At 33.5% G+C, this 21,795-nt stretch overlaps 1 protein-coding gene across 2 annotated transcripts in view; it reads left to right on the forward strand.

The window, feature by feature from the left end:
* Positions 1–21,795, forward strand: part of LOC117782093 — a 36,770-nt gene that overhangs the window by 9,606 nt on the left and 5,369 nt on the right. The window contains exons 2-3 of one of the 2 annotated variants that reach the window (XM_034619040.1): positions 2,891–3,309; positions 12,838–13,004. In XM_034619040.1, coding sequence (XP_034474931.1) covers positions 3,223–3,309; positions 12,838–13,004 — 254 coding nt within the window. In that variant the 5' untranslated portion in view covers positions 2,891–3,222. Of the gene's footprint in view, positions 1–2,881; positions 3,310–12,837; positions 13,005–21,795 lie in introns of both variants that reach the window. The other variant, XM_034619041.1, reaches the window with a different exon arrangement.

Genomic DNA, 21,795 nt, shown 5'->3' on the forward strand with positions numbered 1-21,795 from the left:
CGTGTAAACATTCACATTCACATACACATTCACATACTCATTCACATACACATTCACATACACATTCACATACACATGACATGAATAGTTAATACAAATAATGCCAAATGAGTCACACTGACATTTCTAACTGTCTCTCTTGTGGTTGCGTCCCTCTGCGGTTCTCTGTCTTATTATACCCTGTAGTATAGGTGTTTGAGAACTCTGAGAAACCAAATAAAAAAGTTACAGTATTTATTATCGCTTTAATCTGTTCCTTTTAAAACTATTTAATATTTTAATCCAAAAATGAAATCATTAATTCAGAAAATTGTTAATATATTGAATTGAGTACAGGGTGTCTGCAATTCTAACACGCTGACGTTGTAATAAAGCTAATGAGTTTCTGGCATGTCTGCCAAGTTGCCCAGACTCTGAGGCATTCTGTGACTCAGGCTCGGTTTCAGGCTCATTCCGAGGCAAAATTCTGAGGTTGAGGTAGAGACAGAGATAGAGGAAAATCCTTTTTCTTGTTGCATGCAACTTGTTTGAGTTTCCGCTTGTTTTGTTGCCATTACAGTGAGGCTTACGAGTCCTTGGTATGATGATGGCATTTTGTAGTGCGTGTGAGTCACTGAATACATCATTCGAATACATGAGTGTGCCCGCTAGGCATTCACTTGACTTTGGCTGCTGTCGCTGACAACTTTCAGACAGATTTAGATTCAGAATCAGTATCATAAGCAGATTGAGAATCAGAAGCAGAAACAATTAAGCGCTGTATAAGTTTAAACAACAAAGTTTTTGGCACGTGGCAAACGCTGCGTATACGCAACAAATCATTTTAAATTTCCCATCAACATCAACACCAGTTGGGGTGATTAAAGAGCGACATAACGTACTCTATTTCTCTCTTTCCCTCTCTCTTTTGACTTAATCATATTCGCATTAATATTTCATAAGTGCTAAGAGCGATGCATTTAAATTTTTAATTTAAGTTTTTAATTACATTTCAGTAAAATGAGCTACAGAAATCCTTTAATGGGCGTTGCGCCATTTCCACATTTCCACAGACGCTGCTTAATCCTTTTGGGCGGCATATTTTGCAACGCGACACGACTTAATGAGTCGCATTTTCATTATCATTACCATTACCATGTTCATTGCCAAGCGAAGCACGCAATGTTCTGACAATAAACCTGAATGCTCCTGTTTTCAAAATGAGATACTAAACAAAGTTTCTTATCATTTTCAGCTGCCGCTGTTTGTCAGTTAATCACACTCAATGTGCTTTTGAGAATATTTCCATTATTCAAATATGAAATGATTAAAGCAGACTTCCATTTAAAGCACATCTGACTTCCGTTTATTATCTTAGCATTCAGTTTATTAAACAACTTCCACATGATGAAACTAAACTAATCATTATTATACAGAACAATATCTTTTATAAGTTTATGTAAGCCGAATACTTTTTAAAGCTCAATTAAATAAATTGTGCAAATTTTATAATGCCAACACCTAAAAGCAGCTTTTAACTCAATCAATCGAGGAGCTTTTGAAGCGCATGAAAACTCGACTTCAGTTTAGAAATTCAATTTAAAAAAAGATTTTCAGATAAGGTCAGCAAATGCCAATTGAAGCGAAAAGTGGAAAACTTCACCCACAACAATGCTTATTTGCTGTATTTGCGTCCAACTGCAACTCGGAAAAATGGACACAATTTACTTGAACAATTGCTTTGCATTATTTGTTTGCGTTTTCTGTATTCGTCGCACTTTATTGCGTTCACTTTCTGACTTTCTGCAACTAACTAGAGCTCAGTTTACTTTTTTTTTATTATACCCTCACAGGAGATATTATTAGATTTTTCTAAGTTTAACATAACATTTATATTAAAGCATAGTATTAATATTTGATGATATACTTGTTGAAATATTTTGACGTAAAATGCATAGAAATTAATGTTAAATTTGTAATACTAGAAAATTAAAATAGTAATAAAGATAATTGCGATTCATTGTGTATAATTGTGGCATTGTAACAAATATGTAACATATAACGTTGTTTAAAAAAATATATATTTTGAATGGTCATAATAATAAATAATAAATAAATAAATTAATAAGAAATAAATAATAGTTATTACATAATAAATAATGAAAAATAAATAACAAGTAATAAATAGTTAATAATAAATAATAAAATATAAATAATCAATAAATATTCAGTATAGGGTACTCAATCTTCCTTCTGCTAATAACTAACCATCTTCTGTTAAGTTTTTAATGCAATTTCATGGTCTAATATGCAAACAACGGAAATCCAGTTAGCTTCCAGTTAAATGCAGACAATAGGGGACAGAGGAGCCTCGAGTTCTGTAGAAGTGCAGAATTTAATTTCATTTAAGTTGACTAAGTCTCGTTTCTCGTTTCTTGTCTCTTGTCTCTTATCTCATAACTCTCGACTCTTCACTTGACTTCTTGTTTATTTATGCTTGCCACAATGCAACGCACAATGCAGCTTACAGTTTAAACCAGAAACTGGCCCGTGGCGTCATTCTGTCATGTTGCCACTCAAAGGCAATTGAAGTGTTAACTTCCTGTCTTCTCTTCTGCTCTCTCTCTCTCTCTCACTTTGCAGCTGGAAAATTGCCACAGGCAATTGGCAACTGTCGCTTCCGTTGCGTTGAAAATGGCGGGTCACAAAATTCTACAAACTAAAAATCCATCGAACTTCAAGCGCATGAAATGTGACGTGGCGGATATCGTTGGTTCGTGCCACATGCCACATGCCACCTGCCCTAAGGCAGGCAAGAGGCGTGTCAATGTGTCGCGAGTCGTGTACTTCAATTGTCATTCTCATTTCAATAATTTATTCTCTCTCTCTCTCTTTTTGATAGTTGCTACAGGTGGATGGAAATTCACGTGATGCAAATCGCATTATTCGACTCTAAGTGCAACAAGCAGCAATTTGTGTGGTGTCTCTGCCACATCGACACCTGTCAATGCCACTGAGGTTACCACTGAACTTGTGGCTGAGTTCGTAACAACAATCAGTTCCAAATCCACATCCACATCCGCTTCCGGTTCCGGTTCTTGATGGATTGTTCAATTTAGCCGGCGATAGCTACGATAATCAAATAGAACCGAGAATATATAGTATATACAGCACATTGAGACTTATGTGTGATACGTTGAGTGCAACAAGAACAACAACAGCAACGACAACAATAACAACAACATGTTAACAACACACCACTTGCATCACTTGCATCATCATCGCGGCAGCACGGCCATCGATTTGGATAAGGTTACCAATTTGAATACGGTGAGTAGGAAAATCAAACTCAAATTCTTAATACAAATTAATCAAATTAAATGCATCAATAAAACAATAAATATGCAAACCAGTTACTTAAAAAATAAGTAAAAGTGTAAATTGTGTTCGTTGAAATGTATGTAACAGGAAGAACCTATAAAGTATATATACATTGATCGTCCCACCCACAGTTTTTAAGATAATTCGTTTTTTATGGTTATTTACGTTACCTATTAATATTATCTATTATGCAACTTAATCGCAGCATGATCGGACAAGACGATCGGCAGTAATAGCTAATTAAAGTTATTAATAATTCAGGCAATACAAGCCCCTAAAAGTACATTATACATATTTATTAAGCCATGATAAACTAAAGTAAAGCTTAGATTTGCATTGCTACTAATATATATTGATAATCTTTTTAAAATGCACTGCAATATTAAAAATGCTGAGATAACTTAACTAAATGGCGCCTTAAGCTATGCAACAAAAATTTGAAGTTCCGTCAACAGTTGAGGAAAGGCGTTTTCAGCTTTTCCTGAACAAAGACTTAACAGTAAACTGACTGCAATGACCTTCAATTAAACTTGTCAGTAGTCGTAAATCAAAATGTTGCAACTGCAACAGCTGCGCATTTCCGATAAACAGAACATACAAATAAATTATCAGATAAGAACACATTTTCTCATATGTGAAACATAATAAAGTGAATAAGAAAATGATATGAAATCTCATTCCCATATTTTTTTTTTTGAAGTAGTTAATTAATATCTAATAATAAGGAAATATCTATGATAGAAAATAGAAATAGCTCTTGAGAGCTATTCATATGATTGCCTTACCTTGCTCTGTGTCAAATACATAAAATTTAATATACAACATAATTTTTTAGTGCTGCTGGGCAGCTGCAAAAATAAATGAGAAATGCTGTCAGAAAATTCAGAACTGGCCAAGGCGAAGGAAAATGTGAAACACGTTTATCGCCATTCATTATATTCTCGCGAGCTGCTGCGCAAAGTAATGAAGCACTTTTGCACAGGACTTCAAGTCCGCTATCCTTTTACAGCCACCCCACCCCCCTTAGCTTGCTCTTTCAACTTGTTGTTGCTTTTGAAAAAAACAACAACAACAGCATGTGGAAGTTGCAAGTGGCAACTGGTGAATTGACTGTGATGAGAGCGAACAAAAAATACAAAAAATAATAAAAAATAAAAAGAGCTCAAGAAAAATTACTCGCCGCCTTCAGCCAGAGTAAAAATAATCATTTTTGTGATGGCTATTGCTATTTTTCCCCAGCGGCTGTAGTAGCCCTGGTCCTGGTGCTGGTCCTGGCCCTGGTCAAGTGATGGAGAAAAGTTCGGGCAAGTGCGTGTAAAAACTACAACCAATTTTCATTATAGAAGCGCTTCAACAACAACCGCCGATACATCTTCATTACTTTTCTTCAAAATAATATATGGCATGTTTGTGTAAACATTTAACGCTCACTGTATACTAGAAAAACTTGCGCTTCACTTTAGCAACCGAGCATTTGTCTGACAGTTTGTGTGCCGGAAATGTTTGAAGGACAAATGAATTTGGATTGTGGAATTGGTATGCGGATCGATGTCGGGAAATTCGTATAAAAGCGCTCAACAGGAACTTGTGTTATTTGGAGCGGTAAAGGAAGCTTCAACCGGAATTCGCGTACACTGCAACAACAAGTTCATATATCAAATATCAATATCGTTACTTGAATATTTTTCGAGCTATGGCTATTAAAACCCGATTTTGAGCTTAAAATTTAAATTTTAGTGAAGAAATCAATTTCGTGTGGAAACTATTTACTAATTTGTTTTTATATATTACATAAATAGTTCATAGTGAACACATATTGAACTCTTAACCATTTTAAAACCATATCTGAACCGTTTTAATGTCTTGAGATTTAAGTAGAAATCAAGGGACTCTACTATACAAAGCGTATATATCCCAATTTCCCAAATATGTGTTGAGCTATGCTTCTGCTTTCAATTGGATCAACAAAAATATACTACTTTAATGTGTAATAATTATTTTTTTAAAATATTTTTGAATAGTTAATATTATAGTTAATAAAATCATATACATTTTTGATCAAAGTAGCAACTAAAACTAAATCAACTATAAAAATACATGCAATTTGTCTTTAAAGACATTAGCTTAAAAAGTTACAATTAACTCTTACAAGAGACTGAAAATATACAAATTTATAATAATACTTCCATCTTACCATTTTTTTCTAATTACAAATATTTATTAAATTTATTATTAAATATGAAAGTGGATTAATAAAATAATAGTATTTCAATACCCATTTAAAGTAAAAAATTATTAAATTTGATTGATTAAAAAAGTGATAATTTTTTGATTATTCTTTACAGCAGTTATGGCTCCTGCAAAGTGTATCTAAAGTGTTTATCTGTATCTCATATCTCGTATCTCGCAGTGTTTGTACCCCTTTTATTTTGTGGCAAGCGTAGCGCAAACAAAGGATCGTATTCAAGGCACATGTCCAGGCAAACAAATAGATACTAATGACAATGACAAAGAGACACATACACATGCACACACAAATACACATACAAATGTTTAGCTTTTGAAGGATATCGTTCTTGAACTGAGTCGTATCACTTTCAACTAGAAGGTAAATGAGCTGCCCTCGTTGATTGTCAGTCAGCTTGATTGATAATGTAAACTGAGTGGCGCCTCCAACACACACACTCACACACTTATAAAGAGAGAGGGAGGAAGATGGAGAGAGAGAGAGAGATACACATATACGCCAATTCAAATGAACGTCAGACCAGCGTCGTTATCGTCTGCCATTGAGTGTGATATCTCAGCTCATTCCCTGGGAATAAACGCAGCTAACAAGCACACTGGCCACACTTCAGATAGACAGACAGACAGACGGACAGACAGACGGATAGACGGACAGATAACCAGGCCAACTGATTGGCCCAGTCTCAGTCATGAAGCGAGCAAGCATCTATCGATTTCAGTCTTACCACTTTTTGCTACCATTTAACCAAAGCAACCAAATGGACGCTGTAATCGTGGATCAGATAAAACAAAGTGTCTGTTACGAGCACGTCTAAAAAAAGGGTAATTTTTGATGGATTAGCTTTAAGTTAAATCGGAATGACACTAGCTGAAAGCTATTCAGCATAATGGGTATGAGAGATAGGGGATGTAAGCTTTGTTTGCCTTACTTTAATGTATTTGAAAGCTTTAAACCGGATAAAAGCTCTGTTGATAAAGGCGTCTATTTTAACACTATTTTCTTTAAAAGCAAGTGACATAAAATATTAAATATTAATGCTGATCAAGCATATATATACTTTATTGGGTCGGAGATGCCTCCTTCTCACTTTTACATACATTCCAACGAACACAATATACCCTTTAACTTATTTTTTAGTTAACGGCTATAAAAAGCATCTCATAGTTCAAATTAAAGAAAACGGAGCGCTCAGTTCATTAACTGAAGAAAAATAATACAAAGAATAATGTTTATTTAAAAAAATACATTTATTTCTCTCATAATAAGCGATATTCTGTAGTAAACTCTAGAAAAAGAATGTAAAATTTAAAATTTTTCTCGTCTGCTTTCATTTAATCAGCTATTCCCATTGTAATAATATTCAGGGACAATAATTTGAAACACATAATAGGCCACAGAGCGAGCTGCATATATAAAATAAAATTGCCAATTGGCCTATACTCCTATACCTATAATATATGTAATGACCTTCCGAGGCAACTGTTGTCCAAATGGGCAGCAAGCTGTGAGCCTGGCCAACAGCATGTTGCCAATTTGCAATCAGCTTATAAAACTCAGCTGCTCTTCTGCTGACCATTCACCATTGACCATATTGAGCTTAGAGTATTGAGTATTGGGAAACTGGCTTTTGTTATTGCACTAGCACTAGTACAACACACACACACACACACATACACACAGTGTTAACTTGGCCATTTGATACTGACAGCGTGTGTCCAATTGCACTTTGTATTTTGTTGCAATTGTTGTTGTTCCATTTGTTGCTGGATTTGAGACGCTTTGCTTGGTTTGAGGCGCATTATGAGGACCGTTTTTACCCAGGTCCTATAGGTCGATTGCCAATCGGTTGAAACGTCTCTTGGCCAGTTGACCAGTTAGTCACTTGGCTAGTTGGCCATTTCCTGCCAGTTGCAGTTGGCAGTTCAATTGTAATTATGCCACAGTGAAGCTACAGTTCTTGGCTTATGCGTTATCCCGTTGTCTTGTGTGTGTGTGTGTGTGTGTGTGTGGGAGGGTGTGTGTGTGGGAGTGTGCCATATCAACAGATGTGAAAAGCGCATTAGCAACCACTTTTATCAGCTGCTTGTCAGTCTCTCCCTTTCTCTTTTTCCCTTTATATCTCAGTCTCTTTCTGCCCAGCTCTTTGTGTCCTTCAAATGTTGCACATTGTTTATTTATAAGCCTTGCGGAAAATTTGCCGACAGCTAACAGATTACACTTTGGACAGTGCCACGTGTTGCAACGTTGCAACCAAAAGCTGCAATTGCTACTCAGTGTTGAGTGCTTCAGAAAACATTTTCAAGAACTGTAAATCTACGTTGTAAGCTTGTTGAACCGAAACTTAAAAATTAACTGCAATAATTTCTAAAACAATAGTTTGGCTTGTTAAAAAATAACCGTATAAATCTATAATTTCTTTTATATTGCACTATTTTTTTATTTTAAAACTTTATTTTAACACATTAGAAAAATATTAATAATATCTTAACTAAGATTTTTTAAAGTCAAAAAAATTATTATTAATTAATTTATGTGTCTCAATAACTCAAGTATAATTGTAAATAAAGTTGTTTTGTATAATTTGACTTATGCTCAAATCTAAAATTTGCGTCTTAAGATAGTCAGATCTTTTGTTTATTACCTATTCAGATATAGTTTTTTTTTTTTTTTGTAAAATATTATTTAGAAATTATAACTTTATTTTTTAATTTTCATAAATTTACCACTTAAACATTTTTATATAAATTTATCATATTATATGATTTGAAGGTATATTATAAAAATATTTTAGCATTAATCTCGAAATAAATTAATTCAAACTAATTTTAAGAATTAAAGTATAGCTAAAATAATATTTTTTTTGCCATATATTTTTTTAAGCTTTTCACTTGGCGAATTGCAGTGGTTATCATCTGTGGGAACACGCAGAAAGTTAGAGAAAAACGTTGACAGCTCTCACTTATTTTGTAGGCGTCGCAGTTCGTTGTGTTTTGTAGTGTTCGTTTTGGCCCTGAGGAATAAAATAGGCGAGCAAGAAGAAGCATTGCGAATGCATCCAAAGCACTTGCCACTCAGCCACAATCCACAATCATCCAACCACTCATGTACGCATATCTCATAGCCCTTCATCCTTCATCCTTTATCCTCCATCCTCCATCCTCCATCCTCTATTCTCGGCCCTCCACATTCACTTCATTACAAATGCAAGGCAGTCTCTCTGTGTGTTTTTCTTGTGTGCGTCTTCTTCTTGTTCTTCTGCTTGTAACGCGTTGTTCTTTGTATTGCAATTTTAATTTCCGCTTTCACTTTGTCTAGATTCAGTTTTTGTTTGCCCATCGTCATTTTCTCTGCTCGCTCTTCCCCATTGTAGAGTGAGTTTCCATTTTGACCAAGCTCAACACGCATGCAGATTTTCCATTTTCCCTTTTTCTTATCTTTTATTTCTGCTGTTTGAATAGAAATCTAAGAAAAGGAACAAACGCCGGCAGCTGTTTTTCAATTTTCCAACTCAACTGCAAGCAAATGCTTAAGAAATTGTTGTTGTTGTAGTTGATGTTGTTGTTGTGTTTATTATTGTTGTTGTTGTTGCAAAAATCATGTGGCACATGTATATGCAAACTGCGGAAGCTTCTTCTGCAACACGTACATCTATTTCAGTTTTTTCTTAGCTGCCTTTTCCATTAGCAGAAAAATGCGTTGAGTACCAAAACTATTTGCGGTCACTGTGCATGCATGCTGAATTGGACAGTGCGCTTAGAGAATTGAATTTCAGCTCCTTCTTTTTTTGGTGGCTTTTGTTTTTTTTCTGATTTTTTTTGTTGGCCAGGTTTACGAGCTTTATGCACAACTCGTTGGTAGTCTAAATGAATGCCTGAATGGTCTGACAGTCAGGTAATTTCAGAAATGTGTTCCAGGCTTTACTTCATTTTCCACTCATGCTCTCTCTCTCCCCTCTATGCTTCTCTCTCTTTCGCTGTTTTGTGGTCCGGCTTGTCTTTGGTTTAACGCTCTGTTCTCTTAGTGACTTTTTTTTTACTATTTATGCGAGTTATTCGCATTTGCCGCGTTTACATAGGGGATTTGCATGTGTGTATGTGTGTGTGTGTGTTGCATGTCCCCGTGTGTGTGTGTGTGTGTGTCCTTGCCTCAGCTGAGATTTAAGCTACATATAAAATTTATGCGTGTGTGACCTTTATGAGTATGTGCGACTTTTTGGGTTACTCCCTGCTTTGTTTTTATACCCTGTATTCATACAAACTGCCAAACCACACGTTGACCGAATGCCTAACCCCAACAATTTTAAGAATTCTTCTTTTAACCCTATTAACATCAAGGTTTATGTTCTATGTTCGCTGACCTGTTAGCCTCAATTAACATAAAGTAACTCTATTCAGATTTAGTTTAAAGATTAGTCCCTATTGTATTTTATACCTTGTCTATCCGAAAAAGGCATGTATTAACAAGAGAAGCAACCTCTTAGTCAATACAATTTTGTAGATAGGGTATTTATGGATCTTATTAGAAACAGAAAAACTACTACAAGTGATGTAACAGTAAGTTAATTAATGTAACCTTATAAATTCTTAAATTTAAAAATTTGAAAATTTGAAAATTTTATATTCTTAAATATTTTGAATATTGGGTTTAAACAGTTTTTTTAATATTGCTTTTAAATGTAATTTCAAAAGTTTTACATTAAAAATTTCTTGAATTATCTGCCTTAATTGATTTTAAATGTAGCATATATTTTTAAAATTTTATTTTAATAACTTTGTATTTTTAATATGATTATATTTATTTTTAAATATTTTTTTTTATTTTCAGTGTAATATTATTTTTTGTTTGGAATGTCTAATTTTGCTTAACATAAGTAATCTATATCTAAATTTTGGTTTTTAATTCAACTTACTATAGTTTTTTTTTATATATCACAAATTTATTATCTTTATTATTAATTTAAACTTTATTTTGAAATTATTTTCATTAGCTTACGTTAATAAATATAAAAGTGATAAACGAATTAAAAAAAAACAATTTTTTTAATTTTCATTTTAATAAATGTATTGTTTTTAAATTAAGTATAAATTTAGAGAATAATTTCATTTGAATTTTATTCTCTTCTTCCTTAGAATATACTTAAGAATATCTGCGTTGTATTTAACACGTGTTGCTTCAGATCTACAGGGTATCTTACTTAGCGTGCCTTTCTGCTTTGTCTACAGCTTTTCGACTTGTTCATATGTGGTATTAGTTAGTAGCTCTGAAAATACTTCAATAAGGCAGCTTTTGGCAATTAGAGCTTGAGCTTTGCCAAATGTCAACATTGAAGGGGAACGCCCAAAATGAGAACCAATAAAATGTTGCAAGGGCAACAGCAGCAGCAACAGAAACAGCAACAACGGCAACAGCTGATGCCTCTCAGCAATACGCAAACTTTGCCATTGATTGACTACAAAGCAATGACGCTGCCACGCCCCCTAGCGCCCATTTTGTAGCTAGTTGGCAACAGTTTTTGGGTCTAGAAAATTCGGTATTTCGTTAGAGCTCTTGGTGGTACTTTTAATAAGCAATTTGCTTAAGTGCCGCTCTCTCCTTTCACGCTGTCTCTCCCCCAAATTCTGCCTATTGTCAATATGACTAATCATGCATATATTTCATACCAAAATCCCCCTCCTCTTCATCCTCCCCTCAAAAACCGCACAGCTGTCGGCTTAAATTGAGTCAAGCCACAAAATTCACTTTGCATTCGCTAGCGGCAACCGCGTCAGCCGTTGTAGGATTATTAAAATTACGCATACGCCGCGTTTTAAATGAAGTGCCTGAGGGGGATGATAAGTAAGGACAGCGTAAGGGGAAGAGTCAGGCAGACAGTCATAAATATTTAAGCGCTGCTGTTTCTGGTGATGCCTCATTTGCGAGAGTGGGCGTGACACAATATGCCTGCGGTTCAGCCACCTCGATTTATATGTGGGATATATTTTCGAAATTAATCTATTGTTTGGCTAAAAATACGCATAACAGGGAAACAAATTGCTGAAGGAAGGCCAAAAATAAACATAAATGTAATGCAGCGAAATACAACAATTTGTTGTCTATTTTTGTGTTTCTTTCGCTGATGATAAATTGCTCTTTAACCACGTGATTAATAAGTCGACGGGTAGAAGTAAAATCTATTTATAAACACAAATATTTAATATTAGATTAAAATAAATTAGTTCAGAAAATGGAAGAATAGACGGCGCAACTAACAAATGATCTTGCATTTATGAAACCATAAAAAACAACATAAATTCTTTTACAAAGTCTAGGAAATTATTGACTAATTAATAGAAGAACATTTGCAATGAATTATATGCGGGTTAGTTACTATAATTAGAATTTCAAAAACATATTATGTGATCTTATAAATGCATTAAATTCAAGTTACTTCAAATATACTCTATTGCTAAGACATACAAATTACTAGATTACTTTATGTAACAAAATTTATATTGAAAAATTGTGTAAACACCCATACAAATTAACATAAGTTTCGAAGAACTATCTAGAGCTATAGAAACATACATTTAAGTAATAATTTAGGATCAAAAATTATTATTATACAGTTTTTCCATTTATCTATTTTATATAATTTTGCACGATAAATTTGAGTCAGTTAAGCTTTGTCAAAATTTTAGCCTCCCAGGCTTTACCGTTTTGGCTGTAAAAGCATCAGTCAGTAAGTCAGGACAAACAGTTTAATATATATAGATTTATTTATTTAATTTTTTTAGGTATACAAAAAACAGAAAGCTGAGAAAGCTAGACAAAAATTGGCTTCACCCTTTCGTTTTTACGACTTCTCATTGTTCGCCACTCTTATTTTTATGAGCCCGATTTGGCCGCAGGCTGGAAAATTAGGCTTGATTGCTCGATTCATTTGTTGCCACTGCCCCAAAGCTGGTCAAATGAGCCGTAAAAAGGCACCAGCAACAACAACAACAGCAACAAAAACATGGTATATAGAGAATAGTCTGGAAATGTTGTTGTCCATGTATTGAGAGTCCTTTTTCGTCCCGTCTCTGTGCATAAATTAAAATGTGTAATGTGTAATTTGTATGGGGCAATAGAGAGGTTGGCATAAATTAAGTATGAGTTTAGTATTCAGTATTAAAACTGTCTATTCTGATGCTGTGGCATGAATTAAAACGAACTTGCGTTAAAGATAAACATTTGCTTTCCACTTGCAGCTCATCGTCGAGATCAACAGCCACGTGGCGCTTTTCCGCGATATGCTGATACATGTTGGCCAGGCCAAGGACTGTCCGGAGTTGCGCGAAAAGATACGCAAATTGCGACGCACCTGCGTGGAGGCATTCAAGCACACGGCTCAAATACTCATGCCCCAGGTCAAGAGGTAGGTCGAGGCGTAAGAGAGTGAATGAGCGGTATAGACAAAGAGGGAGAAAGATGTGTCCTTTTGCCATACATTACAACCCAAACTCATCACAGAAGCCCAAACTCATTCCCATGTTGAGGACAGACTAGAAAACACGCATCGCATTAACATAAACATAAACATCAACATGTGTGTGACATTTTACGGTTCACATACCCTGTACTCATAATTATTGATAAAAAGCATATCCTACAGTTACAGACTATACATAGAAAGGGCAACTGCTCTTTCCATACGTTAAACTGTCATAACTTAATCGAAACTTAACCATTAGTATCATCATATATGATCTCTATTTTAATTCTGCATTAAAATTGGAAAATTTCATTTTTGGACCATCCCTGTCACCTTTTTCCGTATCTGATACTGACCTTGACCTTTTAACTTATCTAGAACTTCAACCTCTCATAACTTTGTCAAATCTTCACCGATTTCAAAGCGGAATATCAATTTTATCATTATTTTATCTCTATTTTGATTCTGCATCAAAATTGGAAAACTAAATTTTTGGGCCTTCACTGTCAGTTTTTTCCGTATCTGATACTGACCTTGACCCTTGCAACTTATCTAGAACTTCAACCTCTCACAACTTTGTCAAAACTTATCCGATTTCCAAACGGAATATCAATTTTATCATTATTTTATTTCTATTTTGATTCTGCATCACAATTGGAAAATGAAATTTCTGGGCCATTACTGCCAATTTTTTCCGTATCTAACTGACCCTGACCCTAGCAACTTATCCAGAACTTCAACCTCTCATAACTTTGCCAAATCTCAGCTGATTTCCTTGCGGAATATCAATTTAATCTTATTTTGGCCACTATTTTAACTCTGCATTCAATTTAGAAAACTTAGTTTTTTGCCATCATTGTTAATTTTTTCCGTAATATCAAGTTTTTTATTATTTGGCATCAAAATGGGAAAATACAGATTTTGTCTTCTACTGTCCAATTTTTCAATACTTGTTAAGACTCGAAATTTGGTGTTTTGGTGTTTTGGTGTACAGATTTTGTCTTCTACTGTCCAATTTTTCAATACTTGTTAAGACTCGAAATTTGGTGTTTTGGTGTTTTGAAAAACAAATATAGTTAAAATCTCTAGATATTTCTAAAAGACATATGACAATCAAAGTTTTAGAGACATTGCAAATATTTGACATACGAGTTCTACCAATTAAAGAAAATATAATTTACAAAATTCTAAAATTTTGATAGCAATTTCCGAGCATATCTTGCAGTTGAGCACACTTGGTTCTCGAATGAAAAGGCTTTTAAAGTTGTACATTTTATGGAAATGTATGCAAATTTAATTGCAGTCAAATTTACAAGAGGGACAACCCACAGAAAGGTACTCACAACGTACGGCACAAAAAGGATAACATAAATAACAATTTGTCGCTGCTGAATTCCAATTCCAACTCCGACTCCGAATCCAATTCTGAAACCCACTCCAAGTTGAAGCTGGTTTCTGAAATGAGTTAGTGCCGGTTGGAATTCAATTTCGAATGCTGCATAATTTAGTAGCATGTGCTTTCTACTGGTTTGGGTAAATAGAGGTTCGGTTGGCTTTTTGAAGAGTTGCCCAGGGCCACGAACACAAGAGTGAAAAGTTAATAACATTTTGTTAACAACAAGCTGCGGACACAATCAAAAAAAAAAAAAAAAACACATGCAATTTCCTTTACTAAAGATGTGGAGTAGTTTTTATTTTCTTTAATGACGTGGGAATTCAAAAAGCTGCAAACAAATTGAATTTCAAATCATTAAAACAATATAAAAGCTGAATAATTGATTAATTAATTTCATTTAATGGTGCAAAGTTTGAAAAAAGTTAAGCAAAATATAACAAATTATTAATTTCAGTTGAAAAGAATTACAATTTGAATATTTGTTATGCCGTAAGCGAACTGAGTTCAAGTTCTCAAGTTCTGTGAAGATGATTGTATGTGCCTAAACCACTTGGGAGTTGTATATATTCGTAGATAAAAGCAAACTGAAGAGTAGAGAATACAGAGAACTTTGTCTCAGCTGTAATAAGTGAAAACTTTTTGGTTTTTACAACAGAAAACTCAAAGATGTCTGTCTGTGTGTCTGTCTGTCGGATAAGCGACTTCAACTTATTGATTTATGCTGTCATTGATGCATAAAATTTTACAAAATGAATCCCCATGTGACTGTCACACATGCGCCATTAGCAAACGCCTCAGCAAACTCAAAAGACACCAACAACAACTCAGAAAAAAACACCCAACTTTTAACAAACAACTTGAGCGGAATTTCATATACAATAAACCATTTTTATATCCTCTGTCGGATGAAAAATGGACAGAATAGAGATTATAGCTTTGTGATTAAGTATGTCGCAGTCTGAACCTAGAAACAACATTTCCTATTTAAGATAATACTACTATATTTTTTATTTATCTTAAAAAGTTATTTGCGAATGGATAAGAAACACTTAACTTATTTAAAAAACTATTTTTCATTATTTGAGTTAACTAAAGCGCCATCTATCGCTAGTAGTATATAAGTCACAGCTGAGTACTGGGTATATTGCAGTCGAGCACTCTTCTCTGCCATTTTCTCATATGTTTGTGCGATATTTATTTGTAATTTCAGTCACAAACTCAATAGAACATGTTGACAATTGTGAGAATAAAAACAGAAAAGCAGACAGAGGAGACAGAAGAAGTGGCGGTGAGAGAGAGAGAGAGAGTGTTTTTGTTGTATCTTGGAGTAACTTTTCAAGCACACCACGCTCTGTGGCATATGACAATGTGATTTATTATCGAGCAGACGCTTTAAATGTCATTCCAGCACAGCAGAAATGTCAATCCGCATATAACGAGATGAACATTCGCATCAGCATTTATTTGTTTACATCGCTGTTGTTGTTCTTGTTGTTGTTTGGTGTATGCAAAGAAACTGACAATAAAAAATCAACTTTCGGCAGTTAAAATTGATGATTGGCTTTGGCAGCCGGCCAAGAATAAAGGAATATCGAGTAGAGCAACTGTTAAACTGACACAAGAGATTTCAATTAATTTCTGGCCTTGTATTGGCACAAATGAACGAGGGACTCGAGAAGTAGGAGAAAACAGCAAACACAGCGAGAAGAGCAACGACGGCAGCTGTTTATCGAGTTATTCAATGGACCACGGGGCGTATGAGTGACGGCATTAAATTAGCAGGTCGGATCAAAGCGCCAGGCCAGAAAGTTAAATTGAAAGTAAAAGTTCAATAAAGCAAAAGTGAAACAGAAAGGGAGGGAGTGTGGAAAAGGAGAGTCAGAGAGAGAGAGAGAGAGAGAGAAAATGAAAGAGAGGGGGAGTGTGTGTATGCTGGCAAAACTTTGAGCGCAACTTGACAATGACACAGACAAAACTTTCTGACAGTGTTGCGTCGTTGTTTTTATGTTTTGTAAACACATGCCAAGCCATGTGAGGCAACCAAAGTCACAAGAATAAACGAAAGCAAAGAACTCAAAAAAAAAAATGCAGAAAATGAAAATGTTAAACAAGAAAACACACAAGAAATAAGTAACTACTGCATTATATGGCCAGCTGACGAACTTGTGATACTCTTACAGGAATTAAATAACTCCCAGTACTGTTCTTAAATTTAACTCATCTAAGTCAATGCGTTAGTTATAAAATAATTAATTTTCTAACAGGTAATTAAGTTAATAAACTAATATTTAAGCTGTGTTTCACAAATCTCTACAAATTTTTATGAGATTTGCTTTTCAAAACACTGTTTTCTAAATTAAACAATAAATAAGTTTGGACTTTAATGCAGCTAATAATCTAATATTATACAAAATATATACTTATTAAAATGTATATATTATATAAATATTAATTTTTGAATACCCACAGCTTAGGTTAACAAATAAATATGCTAGCGATTAATTTCTAGTAACGTAACTTCTTTGTATAAAATATGCTCTAATTTTAATGTTCTACACGAACAACAAATCAACGATTAAATTTACTATCTAGTTAAATATAGTTATTTAAGTACATATGTACAATATATCATACCTTTTGAACAAACATTCCTATACAACTATGATACTCTGCTTTCCCCCTAAAAGTATGCTGTAAGTTTGCTTTTACCTCGAGCAGCCTGTGCAGTTACCTTGACTCAGAAGATATGGCAAGTATGTCAGCCAACTTCTTCCATATATTCCCCTCTTCATTCCCCTCTTCGAATCAGGAAGGAGGTGGCAGCACTTTGTCCAACTGCCTAAAGTGACTGATAGTTGTTTGCATGTTTGTTTGCTCGGCCGTAAGACAGAGAGAGAAAGAGAGAGAGAGAGAGAGAAAGAGAGAGACAGACAGAGAGCCTTGTAGAGTGTCCAACGTGGCGTATGCGTGTTTCAGTTGCTGTTCTACTCGTTCAACGCTCATTTCACATGTTGTATTTGTCGCCATCGTTGTTGTTCTGTATTGTCTGTTTGTCTTGCAGTTATGTGTAGCTTTAGTTGTAGTTGTTGTTAAATTACTGTCGTTGACTGTCTTTGTTTTAACTGTGTTGTCTTTGGCATCTGTTTTGACAGCGAGTTAGTCATCAGAATGCCTCGAAGCAGAGCAACACTCATGATGTTTGCCTCGAAGGCATTTCCTACACAAATAATGTCAGGAAATCAGGCATCATATTACCCAACATCTGTCTCTCTTCCTGTTGTCCTTGTCGACTGCAAACTGCACTGCAAACAGAGAATAACATTGAGAGAAGCATCTAAAATTCATTCCACAGGGATAAATTCACAAAGCCAAAGTCAATAATGTTGACATTATTGAAGCAATACGTTTGTCAAATATTTTATGTTATCTACGATTTCGTGGTGTATTTGAATACCCTGTATATTATTATTTTGATTGACTATTATTATTATTAATTGTATTATTATTATTATTTTATTGATTAATTTATTTATCAATATTTTATTGGCTTACTATAGCAATATCTTTACAAAATTATTCATTTAAGTGAGTTTAAAAAGTACAAATATATTGAAATGTATAATTAAATTATTAACTAAAAAGATAAGGCCGTTAAGTCACCATTTAATAAAATTGTTTAATCACTATAAAATTTGATTTAAATAAAAGGCTGTACAAGTCTTTAAATAATCAAATTTTTAATACTGTATTAATATATTCACTTAACATTTTTTAAATTTAATTTTATTAAAATTCAAATTAATATTTTATTTTGTTATTTTATTTTTTATTATGTGATTTCGACTCTCGAAATTTTTAACAGCACGGTGAATATATTTAGTATGTTATATGTAAGCTCTTTGAAAGTATATCAGACATAGGGTATTTCTTAGTCCAACATCGTCATCTACTGCACACTTTATTTTACTACCGTTCTTGGCAAGATTTTTTTTGTTATTTCAACACTTGATATTGGCGATATTGGGGATTTCGCCAGTGGTTTCTGTGGTCGGAATAACAACAAATATTGGAGCAGCCATTAGGGAGTGAGCTGGTCACGTAGTCCAGCATACTCTACACTTTAACGAGTGCAGTGAAGGAGCAGCAATCGGAGTTGGAGTTTTACAGCCAGAATCCAACGCAGCTGCAGTTAATAACTTCGATTTTTCAAAAGATGAGTCATCATCGCATTGAGACATCGCACGTTAAATACAGCTTATGAATCTTCCATTTTTTTGCTACCTTTTTCTTTTTTGGCACTCTCCTACCATTTTTATCCACTCAACGCATAATTGTGCAATTTTCGTTGGAATGTTCGTTTTTGCCATTTTCTTTTTCGACCCAAATAAAAAAACAACGAAGAAGAATGCCATTTGAGTTTGGGGCTAGACAGGCACAATAAAAAATATTTCACTGTTATTTGCAATAAATGAAAGTAACGTCCGAACTGTAATCAACAGCAGCTGCTGACAATGCTCCTCTTATTGCTCCTTTCCTATTTTAATGTAGATGCTCCTTTGCTGTTTTGGGACTCACTTACAACGGATGCTTTCCAGACTTGGCTCGTTTATATACCCTGGAAATGGGTGCTCTAATATTAAAAACATTTTGAATGTAAAGACATTTAATTAAGTATGTTATTAAACTGATAATACTTATATTTTTTCAAGCACAAAAATATACAAAATTGTATGTTTTTACCTTTAAAAACTCAGTCGTCTTACAAATAAGCTTACAATTATTGAAATTTGGTATATAGAATATTTTAAGCTAGGCACTATTTATGTATAAGCATAGTAGCTAGATCCTTTAGTTAACATTTTAAATACATTCCATTAAAACAGCTTCAATGTATAATTAACTTTATCATATCACAGTTTATTATTAATATTCTATAAAAATTCATTTTATTAATAATTATTACAAAAATATTTTAATAATTAAAATATAAAAATTTCTTAAATAATTGAATGTAAATAATAGTTCCAGGGTATTTTGTAGTCTGTGTTTAGGCGCATGCTTGCTTGGCTTTTTTCAAACTTATTATTGCGATTTTGTAGCTGTTGGTGAAAATGACCCGCGTTAATGCGCACAGCAATGAGTAGCAGATAGAATAGAGCTGCAGAAAGAGAGAGATATATAGTATATATGCTGAAGACAAGGACAGAGTAAAGAGTGTAACCGAAAAGCATTAAAAAAATTGCGTTGTCCTTACAAAAACGACTTGCAGCTTGAGAATAAAAATCGCTTTGCATTAATTTAATCATATTTTAAGCACATTAAATACCAACAAATTATGGGTTTTATGAATGCCACATGCCGCATGCCACATAATTATGCAAAACAGCAGCGCAACTAAAATCTGTTTTTTATGGTCGGATATTATTTAAGCCAGGACAAAGCGGATTGACCAAGTGCACTTTGTAAGCCGCAATGAACAGAGAAAAGTATTATAAATAAAATTATATAATTATATAAAGAACTCTCTCTCTCTCCCTCTGTCTCTTTCTTTATCCGCTATAGTTTTTAAATTGGAAAAAAAGCCTAGAAAGTATGTGAGCTCTGAAAAATGTTTAAACAAATTTTCAGAGCTGTCAAATTATTTTAGAATATATGTATGTCATACTGCAAATAATTTATCCAAATCGATTTAATTTTCAGCAAGTTAGTATTGTGAAAACAAATTAATTTTTTAAAGGTAACGAATTTTCTGTTACAAAATTTAATATAATAAATCAGTTAAATACACCAAGATTAAAATTTCAATACGCTACATTTTTATTAATTTTCTTTACAAGTAGTAATTAAGAAATTTTATGTACTAAGTAGCAACTCTGCTAGCCAAATTTCTTGCCTTATGAGATTGATTAGACCGAATTCCACCTGCAAGTCTTAACGTTAAAGAAAATAATTAACTTGGAAAAGGGCGAAACACGCAATTTATTAAATGCTCGACTCACATAATTATTCTACTTCCACATGTGACACATGCTCGAAATGCATGAAGGTTAGGCAACAACAACAATATTGCTGTGATCCTAAACACAGACAGAAACACAGACAGAGGAGACAGGAATATTCAGCAACTGTTTCTTGAAATTTTTTTGCAGCAATCAACTTTTGCATGAGCAACGAACCCAAATCCAAATAGCTTTAAGTAGCTTCAGCTACAACTAAGCACACTGACACATATAAATATGCACACACTGTCACACACACATACACACATATATAAACCCAGTGAGAAATGAACAGGGACACCTAAGGCAAGATTAATTTGCAATTTATTTGCTTTAATGGTGAAAGTGGGCGTAGACCTTGACAGGGAGCAGAGTGAATAGATGGGACTGAAAAGGAGAAAATAAACTGAAAGGGAACTGAGAACAGTTGGCTCAGAGAAAATGGCCACACTTACCATATTCAGGACTTCAAGGATTACTCCTAGCTGTGTAGTAGAAACAACTGCTTGTCGGACAAGTTGGTAATTTGGCTAAAATGCATATATCTCATTTTCAGCTAGCTATTTATACCATGTAATAATGCAAAATGTGAGCATTAACGACTACTAAAACAAGAAAATGTAACCTGGAGATTTCACCAGCTTATATGAGTAAAAAGATAATAAAATCGAACCTCGAATAAATTATTTGTATGTGAGTGCCATTCTTAATACATTATAAAAATTGAATAATAACCTTTAGATTTAACTTATTAAATTTTTAATACATTAAGATTTTTTTAAGGATGGCTGAATTCACGTTAAAATTTAATTCTTATTCAGTATTATTTTACTCAGATAAAAATATGGAATTACTGACTGAAAAAAATTATTCTAAATATTGCTAAAAATCAACAAACAATAAATATAATATAATAATAATAATATATTATAAATATAGTTTTTTTATAAATTAAAAATAATGGTTATTATATGACTTTTAAACAAATATGAAAAATCTTTTTATTTTTTACAATTTTTTTTTTCAGATCACAAAGATAACTATTCTTATATTTGATAACAAATCAACAAGTCATTTTAATATTATAATAAGTGTGTGGCAATTAAATTTTTATTGTACAAATTTAATTAATAGCTTTAATATCATGTTTTTTATTTTATTTTTATTTATTTATTTATGCACGACTAAAAGCAGTCGGCAAACAAAAAATTACCAAGTATAAAATTAAGTTAGAGATTAAAAATATTTAAGTAAGTTATAAACTGTAACGAAAAAAAAAAAAATTATAGAAAAATAAAAAGATTTTTCATATAATCATATTCAATATTGTTCTTTCATA

The sequence above is a fragment of the Drosophila innubila genome (assembly GCF_004354385.1).
Source record: "Drosophila innubila isolate TH190305 chromosome 2L unlocalized genomic scaffold, UK_Dinn_1.0 4_B_2L, whole genome shotgun sequence".
In the NCBI taxonomy this organism is placed as follows: Eukaryota; Metazoa; Arthropoda; class Insecta; order Diptera; family Drosophilidae; genus Drosophila; species Drosophila innubila.